Source organism: Aulonocara sp. 'chitande type north' Nkhata Bay, linkage group LG9, assembly GCF_057382095.1.
Source record: "Aulonocara sp. 'chitande type north' Nkhata Bay isolate Kocher_YH1m ecotype deep benthic linkage group LG9, A_spYH_male_GT1.1, whole genome shotgun sequence".
In the NCBI taxonomy this organism is placed as follows: Eukaryota; Metazoa; Chordata; class Actinopteri; order Cichliformes; family Cichlidae; genus Aulonocara; species Aulonocara sp. 'chitande type north' Nkhata Bay.
The window spans coordinates 18,161,741-18,183,008 of NC_141352.1; the positions used below are offsets into that span (position 1 = coordinate 18,161,741).

At 41.8% G+C, this 21,268-nt stretch overlaps 4 protein-coding genes across 7 annotated transcripts; 3 read left to right on the plus strand and 1 right to left on the minus strand.

The window, feature by feature from the left end:
• Positions 1–838: 838 nt before the first annotated feature.
• On the minus strand, positions 839–7,829 carry ythdf3 (YTH N6-methyladenosine RNA binding protein F3). Of its 3 annotated transcripts, XM_086306211.1 has the most exons (6): positions 7,649–7,829; positions 7,308–7,550; positions 6,853–6,877; positions 6,571–6,650; positions 4,800–6,458; positions 839–2,005 (listed from the first exon to the last, which is right to left on the minus strand). In XM_086306211.1, the coding sequence occupies exons 2-6, from the start codon at positions 7,329–7,331 to the stop codon at positions 1,982–1,984; spliced, it is 1,812 nt and encodes a 603-aa protein (XP_086162337.1). In that variant the 5' UTR covers positions 7,332–7,550; positions 7,649–7,829; the 3' UTR covers positions 839–1,981. The 3 variants fall into 3 exon arrangements, with proteins under 3 accessions (XP_086162337.1, XP_086162336.1, XP_086162338.1); XM_086306210.1 differs by having other exon boundaries at positions 7,308–7,829; XM_086306212.1 differs by lacking the exon at positions 6,853–6,877 and having other exon boundaries at positions 7,308–7,829.
• Positions 7,830–8,350: 521 nt separating this feature from the next.
• Positions 8,351–13,362, plus strand: abhd10b (abhydrolase domain containing 10, depalmitoylase b). 2 transcript variants are annotated; one of them, XM_086306213.1, is made up of 5 exons: positions 8,351–9,005; positions 9,391–9,577; positions 10,415–10,526; positions 12,346–12,483; positions 12,574–13,362. In XM_086306213.1, exons 1-5 carry the CDS (start codon positions 8,852–8,854, stop codon positions 12,913–12,915), a joined length of 933 nt encoding a protein of 310 aa, XP_086162339.1. In that variant the 5' UTR covers positions 8,351–8,851; the 3' UTR covers positions 12,916–13,362. The 2 variants fall into 2 exon arrangements, with proteins under 2 accessions (XP_086162339.1, XP_086162340.1); XM_086306214.1 differs by having other exon boundaries at positions 8,523–8,945.
• Positions 13,363–14,334: 972 nt separating this feature from the next.
• Positions 14,335–18,083, plus strand: tagln3b (transgelin 3b). The gene is made up of 5 exons (XM_086306215.1): positions 14,335–14,604; positions 15,412–15,643; positions 16,446–16,620; positions 16,706–16,808; positions 16,898–18,083. Exons 2-5 carry the CDS (start codon positions 15,464–15,466, stop codon positions 17,037–17,039), a joined length of 600 nt encoding a protein of 199 aa, XP_086162341.1. The 5' UTR covers positions 14,335–14,604; positions 15,412–15,463; the 3' UTR covers positions 17,040–18,083.
• Positions 18,084–18,840: 757 nt separating this feature from the next.
• Positions 18,841–21,068, plus strand: c1qtnf9 (C1q and TNF related 9). Its single transcript, XM_086305140.1, has 3 exons — positions 18,841–19,230; positions 19,337–19,399; positions 19,590–21,068. Exons 1-3 carry the CDS (start codon positions 19,044–19,046, stop codon positions 20,357–20,359), a joined length of 1,020 nt encoding a protein of 339 aa, XP_086161266.1. The 5' UTR covers positions 18,841–19,043; the 3' UTR covers positions 20,360–21,068.
• The last annotated feature ends 200 nt before the right edge of the window (positions 21,069–21,268 follow it).

A 21,268-nucleotide genomic window follows, 5' to 3' on the forward strand; every position in this document is an offset into this window, starting at 1 on the left:
TTTTCGGTTGTCATTCTTAGTTTTGCTAAGTCTTTTTTATATCTTAAATGTGGAGTAAAAAACTAAATATTTGCACCCACAGTGTTAAGTAACTTTGGTTGGGCAAAGCAGAAGTAAATGCATTTGGTTCATTGACCTTTTAGCATTATCACAAGTAAATGAGATCATGAGCTTATCTTCGGTGTTTGATTTCATGTTGCACTAACTGAATGCTGATGCTTTAAAAGTTTGAACTCATAGTTGAGTAGTAAAGTATTTTATCTGTTATTTGTTTTCTACATGCATTTCCCTTTAGTGCAGTGGTTCTTAACCTGGGTTCGATCGAACCCTAGGGGTTCGGTGAGTCGGTCTCAGGGGTTCGGCAGAGCCTTCGCCATGACATGCATGGCTCATTTTGTGCACCAGTAAAAAAAATCACATTTTATTTTTCACTAAAGAGGGGTTCAGTGAATGCGCATATGAAGCTGGTGGGGTTCGGTACCTCCAACAAGGTTAAGAACCACTGCTTTAGTGTTTTGAAGGTTTTTTTCTTTTGTGTGTATCAAGTGTTGATTGGAACACCTTTCTGAGCAGCCTGTAGCACCTGGTTTACAATGAAGCCAATCTCATACATTCCAGTGTTGGTTCTTATACTGTGCATGTCCTGTGTGATCTTAACTGACACGGTTTAGACAGGGTTCTTGCCTCGTGCATCCCTCATAAATATCCAGACATCCCTTGGCTGTTAATTTAATCATATTGTCCGACCTCTTTGAAGAATAAGCGGGAATGATGCGGAAAGGAGAGTTTCTGCTACTGTACTTGTTTATTGTAAGGGGCTTTTGTGGATTTTTTTAAGATTATTGAATGCATTAAATACTGAAAAAAAAAAACATTATTTATAAAGGCAGAACACAGTGTGTACACATGTTGAGGCAAATATAAGAAAAGACACAAAAAGCAGTGATTTCGCTAAACATGAGTAATTTTTATTTAGCTAGTGAGTTACCTAGAGGAGAAAACTGTCACATCCTTGCAGATGATGTCTTGCCTTTTTGGAGGAATCTCTGTCAAGTCCAGCAGGTGTTGATGTGGAGGTTCTCCCAAAAGTGCTAAGAGTTGTTGAGGACAGACAGTCGGATTGGGCCTGAGGTACGGTAGAGTACACCAACATCAGAGCTAAGACAGTCAACCATGGGGCCAGCGAAGGCCGCCGATAGTTCTAGCGCAGCAGCAGCAGCAGCTTTCTCCTCAGACAAATGCACTTCAGAATGACAGAATCACAAGGAAAAACGGGGGTGGGTGGCAAAAAAAACCCCAAAGATGTGCACTAGCCAGCACTTGCCAGCCTGCTGCATTATTGTTATCTTTTGGTACACAGAAACAAATGCAGAAAGGATGGAAACAGGTAGATGGAGGATACATCCTATGATTGGCATGATTGTGGCTGCTTCTCAATTATTTCATCCCACCTGTCAATGCCAGCCTCTGTCTGATGAGGATCAGATGGCTGAATACAGATTCAAGTACAAGACTAATTTATACATATCATATTTAATTGTCTTCCGGGCCTGATGAAGCTCATCAATATCCCAAACATTTGAGGCATTTAAAACAAAAACAAAAAAGGACAAATAAGCTTGGTGAAATCATCTGACTACTCGGGTTAGTCAGTTAGTTGCTCACAAACAAAATCAAAGAAGAAGAACAAAGTTAGAGAGTTAAGGGTATTGGTAGAGGCTGCTGAGGACTCGAAAGTGCTTTAAAGACAGAGTTTTTCATTGTGGGTTACGTTCTTTTTCTTGTGAGACAGGAACACAGGGTTTGATGCACCAGTCAACGGATACAGATGAGTCCAACTATGGTCATGTTCAAGTGTTCAGATACATTGTCATCTTCAGCGGAAAGATTGCGAAAGCCTTTCCTCCTTGTCGTTAGGCAAATTTGATTTAAGGTCCTACATCGTTAGTGTTGCAGTTCTAGCAGACAGCTTGCTTGAAGGTTACGGTTTATTTCTATTGCGCTCCTAGCAAAAGAAAAAAAAAAAAAAGAACAACAAAAACAGAAAGAGATCATCAGTGGATTGTACCAGAATTGGGGCAGCAAGGGAGAAAAAACAATTATTAAAAAAAAAAAAAATCTAAAAAGTGCAACATCCCTTTTTTGTAATGGAATAAAGATATATTGAAGCCAAAATCATCTATATTGTCAACATGTAGATGCACTCCTGTGCACAAAGAAGTTGGGATTACACTCAGTAACACTTACACGTCAAGCCCTATAGGTCTGTCAAAAGACTAATAGTCACGATTGTCAGAGATTAAAATACAATAAAATACAGTTTTTAGAAGGCACGTATCAAAGGACTGCCTTTGAACATGTCAGCAAATCTCATTTCTTCACATACAAATTCATATGAATTCTACATATATAAGCAATACTTGACTTATGAATTAAGAGTTTAAGTAATTCTTTATAATGTGTGTTAGAAAATCGCCACAGAATAATTACCAGAGTGCATGTGTTTAAGAGTATAGTGGTTATGCAGCTTTATAAAGAAACCACCTAAATGTAAAGTTTGGCTTCCAAATATTTAAAGGTTAGTGGCAGAATACTAATACTAAAACGATGTATATATACTGTGTTAAATACTGCAATCCAGTATAAACCATACAAATACAAGCACAGCTTCACTTAAAGACATCAGAAAAATCCTGAAAGATACAAAAAAAATGGTTAATTTAAAAACAAAACAAAATCTTCTATAAACAGGGCTAAAAAGCACATACTGCTGTTTAGTGATTTATAGTTGGCATGCTGATTTATTTAAAATACACTGGCAGGCAAAGTAATCAGTCACTGAAGTAAGAAATGCCTTGAGCATTTTGGTGTTTGGTGGGGAAAATAAGTGAGACAGCAAGCGAGCGAGTGTCCTCTGTAAGACAAACACAGAGAAAATGACTTTAGAAGACCTAAGGTATGCACTAACCAAATAACGAGCTATGTTTATACTGGCATGAGACTGAAGCAACGACACTCAGCTTGTAGTAATAACTCTAAAGCCAAGTTCCAGACAGCCATACTCAACAAAACATGAGTAATGACAAACAAATACACAAGGGTGTGTCGCAGATTTAGAAGAGTTGGTAAAGACACACTAAAATAGGTAAAATGCAAGTGGGGCATTGGAGTCAAAATAACCCCCAGAGGCTGATGGTTTTCTCCAGTTTTCAGTCGGAGTAGTGACCTCATTGAAGGTGTCCATATCAGTGCTCTGGGAAAACCACAGAGACCCAGGCCCCAGAGTAACTCTATCCCCAGTAGAGGAGCTCTTAGCACAGAAAGCTTCACAAAATGTAGTCTAGACTTGACTTATAGGTCTATATCGCTGCATGAAAAGGGGTCACATTAATTTTAAAAAAGCGTGTAATTCATTTCTTAGTAAAAAGTAGTAAGAAAAAGGGTTTTCCACCTTAATAATCAGCTAAGACTGGGAATGTATTACATGTATTACAGCTGAGTGGAATTCATCCCATCATGTTATGAGCATCCACACCACAGGAAAGGAGCTTCCCTCTGAGTATTAATCACCAAATTAGTTATGCTAATCAAATCCTGTAACAACATTTAGATCCAAAGTTACTTCTAAAGAAAACACTCTGCGAAGGTGTTTTTTGTGCAGGTAGCTGTGCTGCTTTGACACCTCTCAAAGTTCAGGAAGGATTGGCCAAACAACAGAGAACAATTAACCTTGTCAGCCTTAGGAGGCGGAGCCCTCACTCGGCCAATCCTGTCATGTAGGAGGTTAGGGATACAAAAAGCAGAACGGCGCAGGATGAAACTGGCTTTCTACTGACAGGTTGTTTTCAGAAGCCTGAAAACACTGACTTGAAATATTTATGAGAAAGTAACCCAGCGCGTATTAACAAGGTCAGCTGTGAGCAGCCAATACAGCATCAATAGAGCACCAGTAGTGGGGGAGTAGGTGGAAAAGAAGGGAGTGGGTCGTGGGATGGGGTAGGTTTCTAAACGCATTAGATTAGCATACCGGTGAATCTAAGAATGGATGCAGCAGAGAGCTATCAGTGATACCATGTTGTTTGCCTTTTTGGCTGATGTTTTTCCACAGCAGCAGCCTCCCACGGAGTTTTCACTACATTTGTGGTACACCACTGTTATTACCACGGTAACATATTTTAGTTTCCCCAATGAGAAGCTTATTCTGTGCTCGTTTTTACTTACAATCTCACCGTGCATTTTTAGAATACATATTCCTGGCAAACTGCGCCGACTGTGCCGTGGCAATTTGCAGACAGTTTGTAGGCCAGGAGCTTATGTTGGTAAAGGCTAATAAAGCATGAGGAGCCAGTGGAGAGCAGGGGCTCGGTGTTCAAAGGAAGATCGGAGCCTGCGTCTGCCTTTGTCTGGCAGAAGGAATGCCAGGAATCTAGACTATTTCAGGAAAACTTAATGCATCCAGCTCCATTTGGGCAGATCGTCGCAATCTCAGCAGCATGAGATGGCTGATGAGAAATCAGTGTTTTCTTGAGCCTGCTTATGAGTAATGGTGCCATGTCAATCTGCTGACAGGCCTCTGGGAACTTCCATTTACAGCAGACTGTTCATTCAGCAACAGGATGTTACAACCTCTGAGCAGGTGGAACAAGATCAGCTGATTACAGTCTGACAACAGCCTGCAGCAGTGACTGTGTGAAAGTTAGCCTCCCTTTGAATTAAAGGGCGATAAAACTGAACTACCTTGGCACATGCAAACAAGATATTTACAGAGGACAAGGCTCTTATAGCATGTATTATCTCACCTTCCTCAGAGCCTCCTCCTCTTCCTGACGTTTCTCATAATGTGCAAAGTCATCAAAGATTGAGGTGGTATGCTTGTAAGTGGCGATAACTTTAAGCACTTGTTTGGCCTTCTCCAGAGGCACTTCCTGAGTGTCCCTGGAGTTGGTCACTGGCTTGTTGTCATTGTTCTCCAGCCGGATGTGACGCAGCTGGTTGTTGGGCACGTCTTTGATGAAAATCCACTTTACCTCAAACTTGCCCTTCCACTTATCCTGAGACCAGACGCCTGCATAGGCATTGTAGTCCACCGGTGAGCGCATTTCAGCTACGCCACAAAAGTGCCCACTGCCGTTGACACTGAACAACAAGTACAGGGGCCCCTTGTTGCCCAGGGAGCGGTAAGCACCATCCAGGCGCTTGTTGCCATGTTCTGTACTGCACCAGATAGAGTACTTGATTGAGCGGTGGATGTCATCTTCTGAATAGCTCTTGATAATGAAAACGCGCCCATTTTTCAAGTTCCAGTCAAAGTCTTTGGGGTTGTAGTTGTTGAGGGCACGAAGTTTCTCCAGCACTGGGTGCACTTCTCCAGAGCAAGGGGAGGCACTCGGTGGGATTCCAACACAAAGACCAAAGCCCTCGCCACGGTTCCTCGGAGCCACCCAGCGGTTAGGGGGCGGGCCAGGTTGTTGGGGTGGTTGCTGATGAAGAGGCTGAGGGGGTTGGGAAGGAAGGTGCAGGTGTGGTGGACCAGGGGGCAGAGGCTGGGGGTGTTGAGGGGACTGGAGAGACTGGAGTTGGAAGGGTTGGTGTTGGTGTTGGTGTTGGTGCTGGTGCTGAGGCTGAGGGGGTAAAGGGTTCTGCAGTAAGGGCTGTGGCTGACCAAGGAGAGGCTGCTGCACCAGAGGCTGGGGGGGCATCATAGTCTGAGCTAATGGGGGCTTGTTCAGAGAGCCCTTATCATCCCAAGTACCAATGTTCATATTGTGCTTTATAGGGGGTGGGGGAATAGCGGCGCCTCCCCCTATCCCCATGTTGGCTTTGGGTTTGACCTTGGGTTGTGGTTTGGCCGGCTTCTTGGCAATAGCTGCCCAGGAAGCGGGTTTAGTTGCAGAGGAGCTGACAGACGGAGGGAGGTTGCTGGCCGACATGCTGCTCATACCTGCTGTGCCTCCTAAAGGTGAGCCCACAGTTTTGGTGACAGCTGCCACCATGTCTGTACCCAGCTTTAGCCCCGTCATACCCTGCTCAATGCTGCTCAGCACCGGGACCTTACTGAGCTGGGTGTCGCTTCCAAAGCCCGCCTGTCCGTCCGTGATGGCTCGACCCAGCGAGCTCGGGGCGTACCCATAGCTATTGCTGTAGACTGAGCTCTGTGTGGACTGGCCCTGAGAGACACTAGTACCCCAGGTGGAAAAGTCTGCATTGCCCGGAAAAAAGTTGAAGCCGTGCTGCCCAAGGAAGGGAGGGGTGTTTCCCAGGGCACCCGGTTGACTGAAAACACCATCAGGGATGAAGTGTGGCTCGCCATTGCTCATCTGTCCATAGGTAGTTAAGTAGGGCATAGGTGGGTCTCCTGCTGTGGACCAAGCAGCCTCCCCCAGAGAGTAAGGGAAACCAATGGATGGAGCATAGTAGCTGGGCATGTAGGGATCAGACATTGGTGGATAGCTGTTACTCTGTGTGGCCAAAAAGAAAGTCACAGGTTATACAGAGTGACAACAAACAAGCAAGAAAATTCTGTGTGCAAGTCATTTGTCCATAATACATGGTACTCGTGTGCCTCCTTACCTGATTTGTCTGGCCGCTTAGGTAAGGCTCAAAATCATCATCATTTACACCATCCTTTTGATGCATTGATCCGTTTTGCACTAAGATCAGAAACAAGGGACATTCAATACGAGAAATTCAGAAAGAAAGATGTAATCAGAAACATTTTACTCACAGGTTTTCAGCAGCTAAAGTAAACAAGGCTAACATAAATAAGCTGCAGTTTTGAATAGCATGGTAGCTAATTGGACATGAAAACAGCCTGCAGTGCCACACTGGAAACGCCACAGTATAAAGCCTTACCTTTATTTCCTTGTCCTTTAGGTCTCTGAGGAAAAAATACATAAAAAAAAAAGAAAAAAAAGAAATGAGACTAGTATCAGATCACGACAGGAAACAAGAAACACACGCACACTGACAGAGCAGGCTGTATCCCTACATAAATAAATATATAAGTCGACGATCCAGTCAACCTCAGGCTGAAGCATCAGCCCGGATGCTAACATTTACAGGTTGCTTCGTATTATTGACCGGATGTCAAACGCTCTGACATCCAGTAAACGGTGCCGCATTGGCAAACCCACCCGGCTACAGCTAGAGTTGATTAGTAGTACAATCGGCCTACATTACAGCTAATAGCTATCACACATCAAAGACTTTGGAGCCTGTTTGCCGAGCCAGATCAAACTGTTGTCGGCAAAGTTTCATTCCGCAGCACCGCTAAATCCGTAGCACCGTTCCGCTTCCGACACACGAACCTGATCGACGGTGGTCGCAGACATCCTCCAGGAACCGAAACTGATGGCTGTTTGTGAGACTGTCCACGGCTTCCTCTCTCTCCCTCTCTGCACTTTGGTGCTTTGCTGGCTCGTCTCTTCGATTGTCCAATCACTCTGTTAACGTTACAAGGCGGCGTTTTTTCCCTTTTCCTTTCCTCCTGCCGTGTTCAGATCCTGACGACGATTCGCTGCTTTTGGCTGTTACAAACGGCGACTTTGTGTCTGCGGAGAGGGCGTCAGTTAACGTGTCCGATCCTGCCACAGATGGTGTTTATCAGTCAAGCCCAAACTGACTAGTGCCTTACTGGAATATCCCTTACCATATTCCACAATGGCGGATAGGCTTTTTACTCCCGCTTCCGTTCCGTTCTGCTGCTCCGTGACCTTCCGCCTGTGACGCTCTGAGTCATGTTACAAACTGACACTTCACATGACGGTCACAACAACTTCTCGGCTACCATGTCCGCAGCAGTGTCACCCCCTCTGTTACCCCTACTCACAGTAAAATAGGCACACTGCTTCACTGATTGTAGCTTAGCGCGCATCTGCTAACCCCGAGCACTGGATGCATGCGTGAAACCCGCATAGAAACGTTAATAAGTAGTACATTTACTAGTTTTCATAGTATTCTGTTACTCTTATGTTATATTTTCTTTTTTGGCATGTGACTTCTGTTATATTATTTAATATTAAATATATTAAAATAAATCAAACATGATGCATGACACTGCACAAACACTTTTAAAAAACCACTATAAAACTACAACATGAAAGATGATATTTACTCATAAATAAAGGCAGTATTGCTCACAACAGCTATTTTGATTTGCTTGATTTGCGTTGCTTATTTAATTTGTGATCTTTTTCTTAAATATATACGTAATATAATACATAGTTGTATGTAAAGAGACCTCACTGTTTGTTTTTATGTGTGCTTTTTTGTTTTCTATTTTTCTGTAGTTATTAAGTTGAATACATGTGTGCACTACAGGTTTGATAATCTGCACACTGATGATTATTATTATTATCTATTTAGTCTTTTTTTAACAACTTAATGCGTTTTGAGCTAGTATTACTAAGTCTGAGTGTTGCTGTCAGTTCAGTGAATGCACTTAAGAATTAAAGAGTGACCAAAAGGGGCTTTTGGTTACAGTATGCTTGTTTTAGAGAAATAATAACAAACTTCATTTTAAAGATTTTTTTTTTCGTGATTGCCAAGATGAAGAAGCTTTACTGCACTGGTGCAGGTGACGACATTTTCCCAAGTATTCCACTTTAATAGCCTTTTGAGGTACCCCCTACCCACCCAAATGTGTAAATGTCTACATTTTCTTTCTTCATTATACTTTTAGTGCAAGTTTAATGCGTGGCTTTTATTGCTAAGGCAGTATATTTCCACTGAAGTAAAGGAATGTAGTACAGGACGCAATGTACATCTACTTTGAACTACAACTGTTGTGCGGCTTGAAACAAGACTCGCGGCTCCAACTCTCGCGATATTTCCTCAGTGGTCTCGGAGCAGTATGGCAGCCGTCGCGCTGAGGTCTTGCCGCAGAGGACTTTCGCAGATTTTAAGCAATGGGGGGCTCGCAGCTCTGTCTTCAAAGCGTCTGGAAGGTTTGTTGAGGTGTCCTCTTATGGCAGGAACACTTGGTAACGTTCGTGTGTCTTACAGAGGTATTTAAACACGTCGGAGGGGGTGTGGCTCGCACAGACTGCGTCGTCCTAAAAATATTTTAGGACATGAACGGCGAAATGTTAACTCTCGGAATGCTTTTGCGCCATTTTTGGTCAAATTTGGTAGAATTTCTAAAATGCTTAGAAAGCTAATTACACTCGCTTGAGTAAATCGCTGCTATGTTCCATCGATGTGAAAGAAATGCCCATGCCCATGCTCTTGCATTGAGATGAGCTTGATCCTACGCGGGGCATGACATGTGTCCAGCAAAGTTCGCAAAACTGAGCGAAAATTCTGTACAGGGAGTCATTAATGTAACAAATTCAATATCAATAAATAATATTCAATGTCAATAAATAACAAAACTAATGTTCTGTGAAACAGAACCCAGGAGGCACAAATCTTCGGTTCAGTATGCTTCACGACCAGATCTCCCAAAGCTGGCCTACAGAAGAGTGAAGGGAAAGAGCCCAGGTGTGGTTTTCCTCCCAGGTTATGGCTCCAACATGAATGGACAGAAAGCTGAGGCGCTGGAAGAGTTCTGTAGGTCACTGGGACACTCATACCTCAGGTAAGTTATCCAAACATATCACTCTGAGAGAGAAGCCCGATGCTGAGCATGGCATTAAATCAAGTTTAAAAAATAAAGCTAAACACAGTCAATCCAAAGCGAGCTATAGGACTGCAAGAGGCACAAATGAAATAAATGAATTGGGGGGGGAAACCCATCATCCAACTGATATAGAATTAAAAATAGAGAAATTTGATCTGCAAACAAGAATCAAGTGACCAATAAGTACAGCTGTGTTGTCTTTTAATGTGTTTGTTAATGTTGAAGTTAATAGAGGAAAACACCTCTATATGTAGGAGAGTATTAAAAATATGCTGTTGCTATACGGTGTTTTTGTTTCCACACAATATCAATTTCTATATACCTTTTGAATATACTGTAACTGAGACTTTTTTTTTGCTGGGATGCATCTTTTATATTAGCTGAAACCAAAACAAGATCTAGTAAGTAAACTGAAAACCAAAAGTATTATAGCTATATGGAAATATATATAGATTAATTGATAGATTTAATTAATCCCACACTGGGGAAATTCACTTGTTACAGTAGAACAAATGTCAGGAAGAAAAAAAAGTGAGTTAGAGTTATATGATGGAAAGAAAAATGAATAGTTGTCTGTTAAAGCACGGAGGAATGAATTGATGAATAATTTAATTATCCTAAAAATACCGCCACCTTTCATCGTGTGAAGTCTGAAGTTCCTGGTTAATCAAGTGGCTCCAGTTCTGAACAATAAGAGGCTTGTTAGGTCGCATAAACTTGTCTGTAGCCTTGTATGACTTGCCATTGTTTTAGCTTCAGATATTCACCCACTTTGTGCTATTTGTGGTTTTCCAGGTTTGATTACACAGGACATGGAGCCTCAGGAGGTGTGCTATCAGAAGGAACTATTGGTACCTGGAAAAAAGATGTCCTTTTTGTGTTGGATGAGTTGGCAGAGGGGCCACAGGTAAATATTTCCTAGGCTAATTCCATTGCTAGTTAGAGGAGGTAAGTAATCAGTCAAGTTATGTAAATTTTGAACGGCAGGCTTGGTCATTGGTCCTGCATTAAGATTATCAGGTTCCTGAGAATAATCCTCAAAGGTTTTCATTAGACCAGTAATATCAGACAAACAAATATATGAAACCTTGAAAATAAGGACCTAAATGCAATAGAGCTTCAATCATTTCTTCAATTTGTTAAATTGCAACTATGTTGTTTTTAATAACCTACAGGTAAGTAATGCATCATCACGTTTCAGTGTATTTGAAGTTGGCAATTACCAGAGTCAGTCTGTCTTCTGGCAACATTTATAGTAGGTTTTACCAGAAATGCAGGTATGCTTGCCAATCTCATTTTGCTGCAAAAATAAATAAATAAAGATAATTTTATCTTGTGGGATAAAACAAATATTGATAAAAGGAGGTGATTATTTTATTCTAGTATTCAGCATATTGCAAAAATATTAAATAGACAAATAATGTCATGTCGTGAGCAAAGTATTGTGGTAGTATAGTAGTAGTCCCACTTCTATACTTATGCAGATGCACATTCGTGATGCGCAATGAGTCTCCTGCAGCGTAAACTACATTTTGGGGGAGAGGAGGGAGCCGCAGGAGACCCAGCGTGCTAAGTAAGGATATTGTTGAGCTACATACGTGTTGAAAATTTGACCCACTGACTCCATTGACGATGCACAATCCTGTAAATGTTTTTTTTTTTTAAATGAGGATGAGTCTCATTTTAGGCTGGGAAGTTGTGGGGTCTTTCACTGACAGTGCTGGGTTTATGTCTGATTACCAATGATCCTTAAAATAAAGCTTGAGACGGTATGATACAGAAGCTGATTGGACCTGCAGGTGGTCAGAGGGCAACAGAAACAGCAGAAGTGATGGGAGCAGTGCGTGGCTCCACAAGAGGATACAATTAAGCAGTACAGGACTCCAGTGAAAGCTTTATTTTTAATTTTTTTCACATGACTGTAGACCGATAAAACGCATACAAAATACACACAACAAAATACCTAAAATAAGTTGACATATGCACATGACATGCAAAATATTCCCCAATTCAAAACCTAAAGAATATCTTATTGTCCTCTACTGAAAAATTCTGATCTTATAAATGTACAAAAATATTCATAAGGTCAGTTGCTGAGCACGGCATTTCTGCTGCTGCATTGAAAACCCTTCCCTAGAGTCTGTGTGCTGGAGGCTTCAAATCTCTACATTTACGTGTAAGCTGCATACTCAGCCATAGCTGGCAGTAGCCACAGCTACTTGTAATGTCCTGAAATTCTGCTGTTGTTGAAGGTGGACGCGGAGAAAATCTCCCCTTTTACCAGATGAATCTGAAAATAGCCTTCTAGTGTCAAACTCAGCACTTAACGTTATTCTGCACAGTGAATCCAAAGCTAACAAGTAAAGGCAAAACAGGGCTGGGAGCAGGTTTAGTGACACCTCAATGGGTGCATTTAAAATTCTCATTTGCAGTAACTAAACTGGGTTCATGAGCGAATCAATAACAGAGATGTAAAACCTTCCTAAATTCTACCTCCAGTGTTGCTTTTCCCCCTCATTTCACCAGAAGATGGCACTGTTGCCACATTTATACCACAGCTTTTGTTTTCAACTGTTCTACTGCATGAATGTGTGGTTTCTTAAAAATGTTTGAAGTGAGGTATCCAAGTTTGTTTTGTTTTTTTGTTTGTTTTGGGGGTTTTGTTTTTTTTTTACCAACTATCAGTTGAGCTATATTTAATTTGTGGTGTTTTTGCCATCTTGTAGATACTGGTTGGTTCCAGTATAGGTGGTTGGCTTATGCTGCTGGCAGCCATTGCCAGACCAGAGAAGACAGCTGCACTGGTGGGCATCTCCACTGCCGCTGATCATGTTGTCACAGCGTTCAACTCTCTTCCGCTGGAGGTGAGAATATAAAATAGAATAACATGTGTAATTATTTTTTGTTTTAAATATTTTCTCATCTAAGTGTGATATTTCTGTGTTCAAATGCAGACACGCAAGGAGCTTGAGGCCAAGGGGGAGTGGACTATACCCACCAAACACATGGAGGAGGGTGTTTACAAGTTTAACATGGACTTTTTGCGTGAGGCAGAAAATCACTGTGTTCTCCAGAGTCCCATCCCCATTACCTGCCCCGTGCGGCTCATTCATGGGCTCAAAGACGAGGATGTCCCCTGGCACATCTCCATGCAGGTTGCAGAGCGTGTCCTCAGCTCCGACGTGGACGTCATCCTCCGACGACATGGCCAGCACCGCATGTCTGACAAGGACGACATCAAGCTTATGGTCTACACCATTGACGATCTCATCGATAAGCTGACCACTATGGTCTGAGTAAGGAATAGGAAAGTGAGCCAGAGATGTTCCTAAGATTAAAAGATAATGACTTTGTTAACTGGGAAGTCAACCCTCAAGGATATTACCAAACAACGGCATGTTGCACCGCCAAATATGACCTTTTATCCATCTATGTTTTTCATCCCGTACTTCATCATGTCAACATGTTGGAAAATTGAAAACTATATTGTAAGGGAGCCCTCCTGCTAGCTGTTCCCTTGTATCTTCAGGTTGCATTTGTTATGTGCTCCAGGTTATTGTATCAAGTGTTACGTTTGGTAAGCCGTTCTTAGGTCTGCCATTGCTGCTGTCTCTGCCGTTGTTCTTACTGTTTGGCTGTCTCTTCCCCTCCTTCCCTCCTCCATCTTTACTTAGAAACACAGTTTTCCTGTGCCTTTTTAATCACTTTTCACCCGTTTTGGCTAATAAAACCTTTGCACACTAGAGTGCAGGTCTCAAGTCTGTGAAAGTGCACACACAGATAACACAAGCAACATTATGTGGCGACAAAGAGCAACTGAAAGCTGCATTCAGGTGCATTCAGAATAAATTGCACTGGGAGATATTAGTTGGAAAATATAGTTTATTCAGAGTCGGAGAGGATTTTTATCTATATATTTGTCTAACTGGGGAAAATACAAAAAGTCACACCCGAACGTATATCAGCACCATTACTAAGTAGGGTTAAGAATATAGTGATACTTGTACAATGTAAATTGTCAGTGCGAGCAGAAACCAAGAGTTTTTGGTTTCTTTGTATTTGCACAACATTTCTGTTACATAACTCCGGCCTGCTGAAAGGAGCCACTGAGCTGTTGATTATTAACATGTAACTGGCCACTGGGTGCTCTATGCTCAATGGGGTGAAACCAACCACTTGGGAGCTCTCAGGTCCACATAACTGCAGCAGTGACCTTTAACTTATGGCTGAGCTGGGTATCCAGTCATCTGGCATGCTTAAACTAAACTCAGATGTCAGCTTGTGACTGTATTAATAAATTACATTTACTGTGTTGCTCCTGCTTGGACAGAAGTGTCCCATGTTTTAGTTATGTTACCGTGTAGCTGGATCAAGTAAAAAAGAACACTGTTCAAGTTGAACCATGGTGCTCATCCAAGATAAAGCTCAAATTCAATTAGCTATAATGAATGGGTCCCAGTGCTGAAATCAAACAGTCTCTGCACTGTGCAGAAACCCAGGAGGTAGACCAGCACTTTAAAGAACACAACATAGACAACTGTTGTTGAGCAAGTCAGTGTAGCTGCCAACTGATCAGCTATGATGAAATAAAAGAGGATTATCTTGTTTGCTGTGATCTCCATCTACTATTGCCTTAAAGTCGCAGGCGGTAGTTCAAAGATTTGATTTGACACCATCATGTGCCTCTGCTTTGACGAGGATCCGTTCAATGCCGAATGAGCTGAGCGTGCACTACAGTGACCACTATCCTGGAGCGCAGTCACGTCGCAGTCTGTGCTGAGAGTGACTCTGGGGACACCTCCCGGGGGAGCTGCCATATAAAACCAGTGGCTCGCTCCTCCCGGACAAAGTGAGGTCCAGCCTCGTGCCATCAGCACGGATGCTTCAGCACTTCAGCATCCTCAGCCTCAGCTCAGCTTTAGCTCAGCGGAATTAACGCATCGGATACGGGACGAATCTGACCTTTCTCCCTGCTGTCCTCAGTAGTAAGTGCATCATTGCTTTTCACCCCCTCGATAAAAACGCTGTGAGTGCATGACTTTTGCAGCATATAATGCATATATGCAAACAATGCGGCGTCACGGCTGCCATGTGAGCTTTGGACGGCTCCCTTTCTGTTTTAACAAGCTGCAGAATGCGTAGCAATGTGGCATGGTGTTATCAGGTAACGGGACTTTATGTTTCATGCATTACATTTAAGTTTACTGCGCACTTTGTGAACGATGCAGTTAACGGCAGGTGATGTATTCCCAAAACGCTTATGCGTAAAAGGGGACTGACGTAATTAAATTAAACTCTATTGCAGCTAAAAATAGCGCAACGTGAACTTCTGTATATTGTTGGAAGCTCCCTTTTAAAAATGAAAAAAAAAAAGGATATAAACTTTTCGTGAAAATACATTTGATTATTTAATTTGCGCCATGTTGCCTGCGCGGAGGTTATACTTGAACGGACATCAAGTACAGCGCATCTTTGCGCTCGGTGTGCCGGAAACGGGATTCATCGTTGCCATAGCAATAAGAGGGCTTGTCCGTGTTCTGGGCGGCAGTGAGAGGACCACACCCATTCTGTGCTAGAGGCTCCAAAGATGTCTCTGGGTGGACCGATGGATGGGAAGCGAGACGTGTGCTGATGTGGCTTTTATCTAAACATTAACATTTTGTTTTATTTAAAAGAATATTGTAACCAATATGGAAAATTGATTTAGATCAGACAAAATGGTAACATAAAATATAACATGAGAAGATTGCACTGGTGCAATGATTGATGATGAAATCGTTTGTTCTCTTCAGGCAAATTGCACACTGCATAGAAAATATATACTAGATTCCTGGGAGACCCACAATGGCAAACAGAGGGCCCAGTTACGGACTGAGTCGAGAGGTGCAGGAGAAGATTGAGCAGAAGTATGATCCTGACCTGGAGCAAAGGTTGGTCGATTGGATAATTGCACAGTGCGGAGGAAACCTGGAGAAACCACAGCCGGGAAAGCAGAACTTCCAGAAATGGCTGATGGATGGAACAGTGAGTGTCTGCAGCATAGTTTTCTGCTTGAAATAGAAGCTAGCCTTAAATAATTTAGGATAGCTCTGTGAGATTTAAAGAGCTCAAGGTTGGCAAAAGTCTAAAAAAAAAAGTTTTTTAAATTTTTTATATACTAAAAATATAAAATATAAATATATTAATATTCTCTTTTTATTAGAATTTCTTTATGTACTATTGGCTAAGTTGCAATTAGGTTGTTAAAAGAATACTTGTGTTTTGTGTTATTGATAAGTCACTGATAGCAAACGGCAGTTTGAAAATTGCTAACTACTATGGCTATACTGATCTCTGTAAGCCTCTGATTTAAAAACTCCTCTATCTTCACAGTGAAGATGCTTACCAGTGCACCCTTCACTTTGCTGTCTTTTGCCATGCTCTTTAGCTGACTAATGCTAAAAAAAAAATACTTAGAGAAAACAATCATATGACGCAGATACATCAATTTATGACCTAATAATTAACTCTAGAGATAAGAGTGTAATGCAATCAGAGGCCATTGCATGTTCACAGCAAAGTGACTCAGACTTTTTGTGAATTAGAAGACACTCTTCCTCTCCAGAGACCACACTTCTTCTCGAAATTAAGCTGTTACTAAAGTACAAATTGGAAAGGGAAGATAAGACTACAACCCAGAATAAAAATGTCCATATTAGATTAGGCGTGTCAAATGACAATGTCTTTGGGTGAGCTATTCCTTTAAGAACCATGAGTCATTAGTATGGTATGGTCAGTATGTCGGTTGATGACAGTCAATGCAGATTCCTGACCTCTTTTGTCCCAGATTCTCTGTAGACTCATCAACAGCCTTTATCCGAGGGGGAAGGAACCCATCAAAAAGATCCCAGAGTCTCAGATGGCCTTTAAACAAATGGAGAAGATCTCCCAGTTCCTGCAAGCCGCAGAAGCTTATGGAGTCACAACCACTGACGTCTTTCAAACTGTAGATCTCTGGGAGGGTAAACTCTATCTTCTGATGCAGTCATGTTTACTCTATTTAATAGTCACCAGATGATTTACAAAATGTTTACAATCTGGCTACAGGAAAAGACATGGCAGCAGTCCAAAGGACCCTAATGGCTCTGGGGAGTTTGGCTGTCACCAAAGACGACGGTCAATACAGAGGCGATAGAGACTGGTTCCACAGGTGGATACACAGCGAAGCAAAACAAAAAGAACTCAATATCTTCACAACTGCACAGCTAATCCTGTAACCATATTGCTGTTTCTATTCAGGAAAGCCCAGGGGTACCGAAGAGAATTCACCGACGAGCAGCTACGCCAAGGACAGAGTTTAATTGGCCTCCAAATGGGCAGCAACCGTGGGGCTTCCCAGTCTGGTATGACAGGCTATGGCATGCACCGTCAGATCATGTAGACCCATTACTACCCTTGCTGTTCTGCTTCCAGACCTTACTCTCTCCTAACACCACAAATATTGTAGCCCCAAAAACCTTCCTAAGCTTCGTAGCACCTGCCACGTTAACCTCAGTTTCCCTGAAAGTGCTGCTTTTTCCAGACAGTGTTTTATTCACACTTTGAAAAAAATGATGTCAGATGCTGTAGCTCTCCTTCTTTGGACTCTCCTTCCCTTCCTCTCTCCCAGGATCTCACGTGCTGTTTCCTAACTATCACTCTTAACTCCATTTGGTTACTTTTCAGGTCCAGATGTTTACTTTACATGGAACTCAGTGTTTCAGCATCGGTTTAGTCTTGCAAAGTGTTTAAATAAAATCTCTATACAATGCAAGTCATCAGAGTTGTACATATATTTACGGAAGTACTGTAAGCCACTGTTAGAGCATGCCGTATGCTATGCATTTTTAATTATCGACACATTACATTTCTTTGCTTGTTTTAGGATGGCTACTGTTACCCTGTAATTATTTAGCCTTAAACCTAATGGAACTTAATGACTGACGATGTCTCTGCTATCTTGTCTGAAGACTTGTTGCAGTATCCTCTGTAACCAAATCAACCTCACGTGGTGCCTGGTTATGGGACTACAAAGACTGGGTCCTGATATACTGGCCTCAAATTATAAATGAGAGTCATTCATTCTGAGCCATGCCCTTGTTATTTGTTTGTTAGATTACATATTGTACTGTGTCTCTTTTGTGCGCAACAAGCAAGTAAATGTGCAGTAGCCAACATGTACAACAGTGGACTTTTCATCTCTGATGCCAGTTGATTACACTGCTTGAATGTGCCCTTTTATGTGTATTATATTTTTAAAATATATTTATATCTGGAAGCCTGTAAGAAGAATTATTTAAAAAAAATAAAAAATAAAATAAAGTACACTATGATAAGAGGTATTTGTGTCAGTTTTTACAAAGCAAAAGTTGAGCAACTGCTGTGTACTCAGGGTGTTGGGTGAATTTTTCTTTCCCCCGTTATCTTGGTTTTATGTTCCAGCTCCTCCCTCATGCCCATCCCTCTGTTCTCCGCTCACTGTACACAATCTAATAAAGCATATGCTGTGCAGCATAATGATTAGGCTGCTTGTTTCTGATTCAAGCCTGTGTGCCAGCAAACCTTTGCCTTGCTGAGTAGACTTCAGTCAGATATTAAATCCCTCCCTGCTCCTGTAACGCCCTTTAATAGATGATCTTACCACTGTAAGAACAAAGACTAGAACTACTTCAAAGTGTGTGTAACCTTCATATCCTTTTATTCTGTCCATTTTGATCCATTTTGATACTTAACAAAATGCAATTATAGTGACGCCTTTTTGAAGTGTCCTGGTATGTAATGTTTAGACTACAAAAGGTCACGTTTATTTCAGTGATCCAGTTTATGGGGTCACTTGCTTGCATCTGTTTGGCTGCTAAATGGCACATATGCGAAATACATGCTTTAACTGACATTTTAGTTTGCTATTAACAGCCAGTCTACTGTCTATTCATAGTACCATTTATTTAATTGCTTAATAAAAACTTGGTATCTTCTGGTGTGGCAGCATATATTCTCAATATGTAATTATTTGGTTAAGGTTAATATCTTGTTTGCTTCACTATATAGGCACTTCATGTCAACTATGTGGCCTTCTGCATGTGTGGCCCTCAAGGGCTCTTTGAGTGTAAGCTTATTATTAGCCTTGGCTAGACTGGAGAAGAGGTGATGTGTGACCAGTGTGGCAGGCTCAATGAGTAAACCAAAAACAACAAAGAGACCAATGGCTTTGAGAGGTCTAAGGTCAATCTCGTCTGAAACTGTCTCTCAGCTTGTGTTTTCTGTAGCTGATATCTTTTCTTCTTTCATTGTGCATGCCAGCTTTTAAGTTAAACGTGCTGCAACAAGGCTAGCTATGCATTAGATTGAGACTTCAGGCTTATTTGTTGTGGGAAATTGATTTCATTAGACAGGTAAAACTGGTAAAATGTTGCAGACAAGGTTTAGGATCGCTTTACTGCTCCTCGTCTTGGCATTCAGATGTGTTGCACAGCAAGAAACCCAAAGTAAAGGCTGTGTCTGTGGATATCCTGGAATACCAGGTGATCCCGGGAACAATGGCATGCCTGGCAGAGATGGCCGCGACGGACTCCGAGGTGACAAAGGTGATCGAGGTAAGTTTACAAGAGAAACTTTATTTATTTATTTATTTTTGCATGTTTTAGGTGCCACCTTCACAGTTTATAATAACGTTATAATTCATCAATCATTGTTGGAAAGGTGAACTTGGACCTACTGGGCTAGCAGGCAATCATGGGCACAAGGGAGACAAAGGGGAACCTGGTATGTGTCTTTACGATACACTATGTGCACCTATATGTGTATTTATCTGCAAATGGAGTCACAACCACTGTCATTTATTAATGCAATTTATCAAAATGTTTGCACTGTATGTAACTTGCAATATGTTACTGCACTGTAAACACCATACCTACAGTTCAAAGAAGGTTTATTGTGTGCTTATTATTTACAGGTGCAACTGGTCCAGCAGGGCTCAAGGGGAAAAGAGGAGATAATGGCGATAGGGGCCTTCCTGGGAAAATGGGACCACAGGGAGTGCAAGGGCCTGTTGGCCTCAAAGGAAATAAAGGAGAGCTTGGGCTCCCTGGGCCCCCAGGACCTGAAGGACATTTAGGGCCACCCGGACCACAGGGTGAAAAAGGGGAAACTGGCCTCCAAGGTGACAGAGGCATTCCAGGGCCATTGGGACCACCTGGCAGGCCAGGTCCCAAAGGGGACATGGGTTTTCCAGGTAACAAAGGAAACATTGGTTATCGTGGGGATAGAGGAGCTCGAGGTGAAAAGGGCGATAGGGGTGAAAAGGGAGACGAAATTGTTGTTTCCAAAAGTGCTTTCTCCGTAGGACTCAGTGCTCAAACTAAACTCCCAGCAGCTAATGCACCGATCCGGTTTGACAAGATTATTTACAATGAGCAGAATCATTACGATCCACAAACAGGGAGATTCACTTGCTCCGCGGCAGGTGCTTACTTCTTCACATACCACATCACTGTATTTTCCCGAAATGTGAAAGTGGCCCTCGTGAAGAACGGTGCAAAAATCATCCACACCACTGACAACTACCAGGGCAGCGAGGACCAGGCAGCAGGGGGAGCTGTGCTGCATCTGGGGATGGGGGACAAGGTGTGGTTGCAGGTGGTTGGAGGAGAGCCATTTAATGGGCTCTTTGCTGATGAGGATGACGACACTACATTCTCTGGGTTTTTGATCTTTGAGGCTTAATTAAGGGATCATTTATAATTACTATGACTAGAAACAGTAAAATGCAGAAGAACAGTACAAGTCAGTAGGATTCAACATGTCAACAAATTCTAATTAAATGAAATTCAAGTTTATGTATGTAGCACAAACTCACAACAACAGTTGCTTCAAGGTGCTTTATTGTGTAACAACAACAGAGAGAAAACCCAACAATCATACAGCCTCTATGAACAAGCACTTGGCGACAGTGGGAAGGAAAAACTCAATTTTAACAGGAAGAAACATACATTTAAGTCTAAAATGCCTGTTGCAATGGTATAATGTAACTAATTTATTCAAGTACTGTATAAATGTGAATTGTCACTTCAGTATTTTAATGCTGTTGTGTGACTCCTTCTCCACCAAGCTAACGACACACTTTTCTATATAAGGCATTTACACTGCTCATTAAAATTTAACATGTAAAGCAAGTGAGGGTGTTGTTGAGATTGAACTGGTTGTTGTAGATTAAACTACACAAGAAAGCTGGTTCAAAATTCTTCTTAAACATTAACACGGATGACAGTCACCCAGGATTATTGTGCTCTATAACAGATATAGCAATCAAAAGAGGAATTTGTTTTTACATTCCTTGCTTCCTTAAAAGCTTTTATAGGAAACTTTGACACGTTTTTGAGTGCTTTTACACCATCTACTGCTACTTTTATTAAACATCATGATTTTCCAAGCACTTCTGAAATTCTGTGTGGGTTCTTTTTATTCTTTTTTGTTTTTAGGACATGAAATTCTGCTGACATGTGAGCATTGATCACATGAAAACAAACAGTGATATTACTGTACACTGTACAAAGGTTGACTGAGCTCTGTGTTATTTCTGTAACCTGTTTACTCTCTCAGAACAAAGGGGAGCGACAATCACTCAGTCCCTTC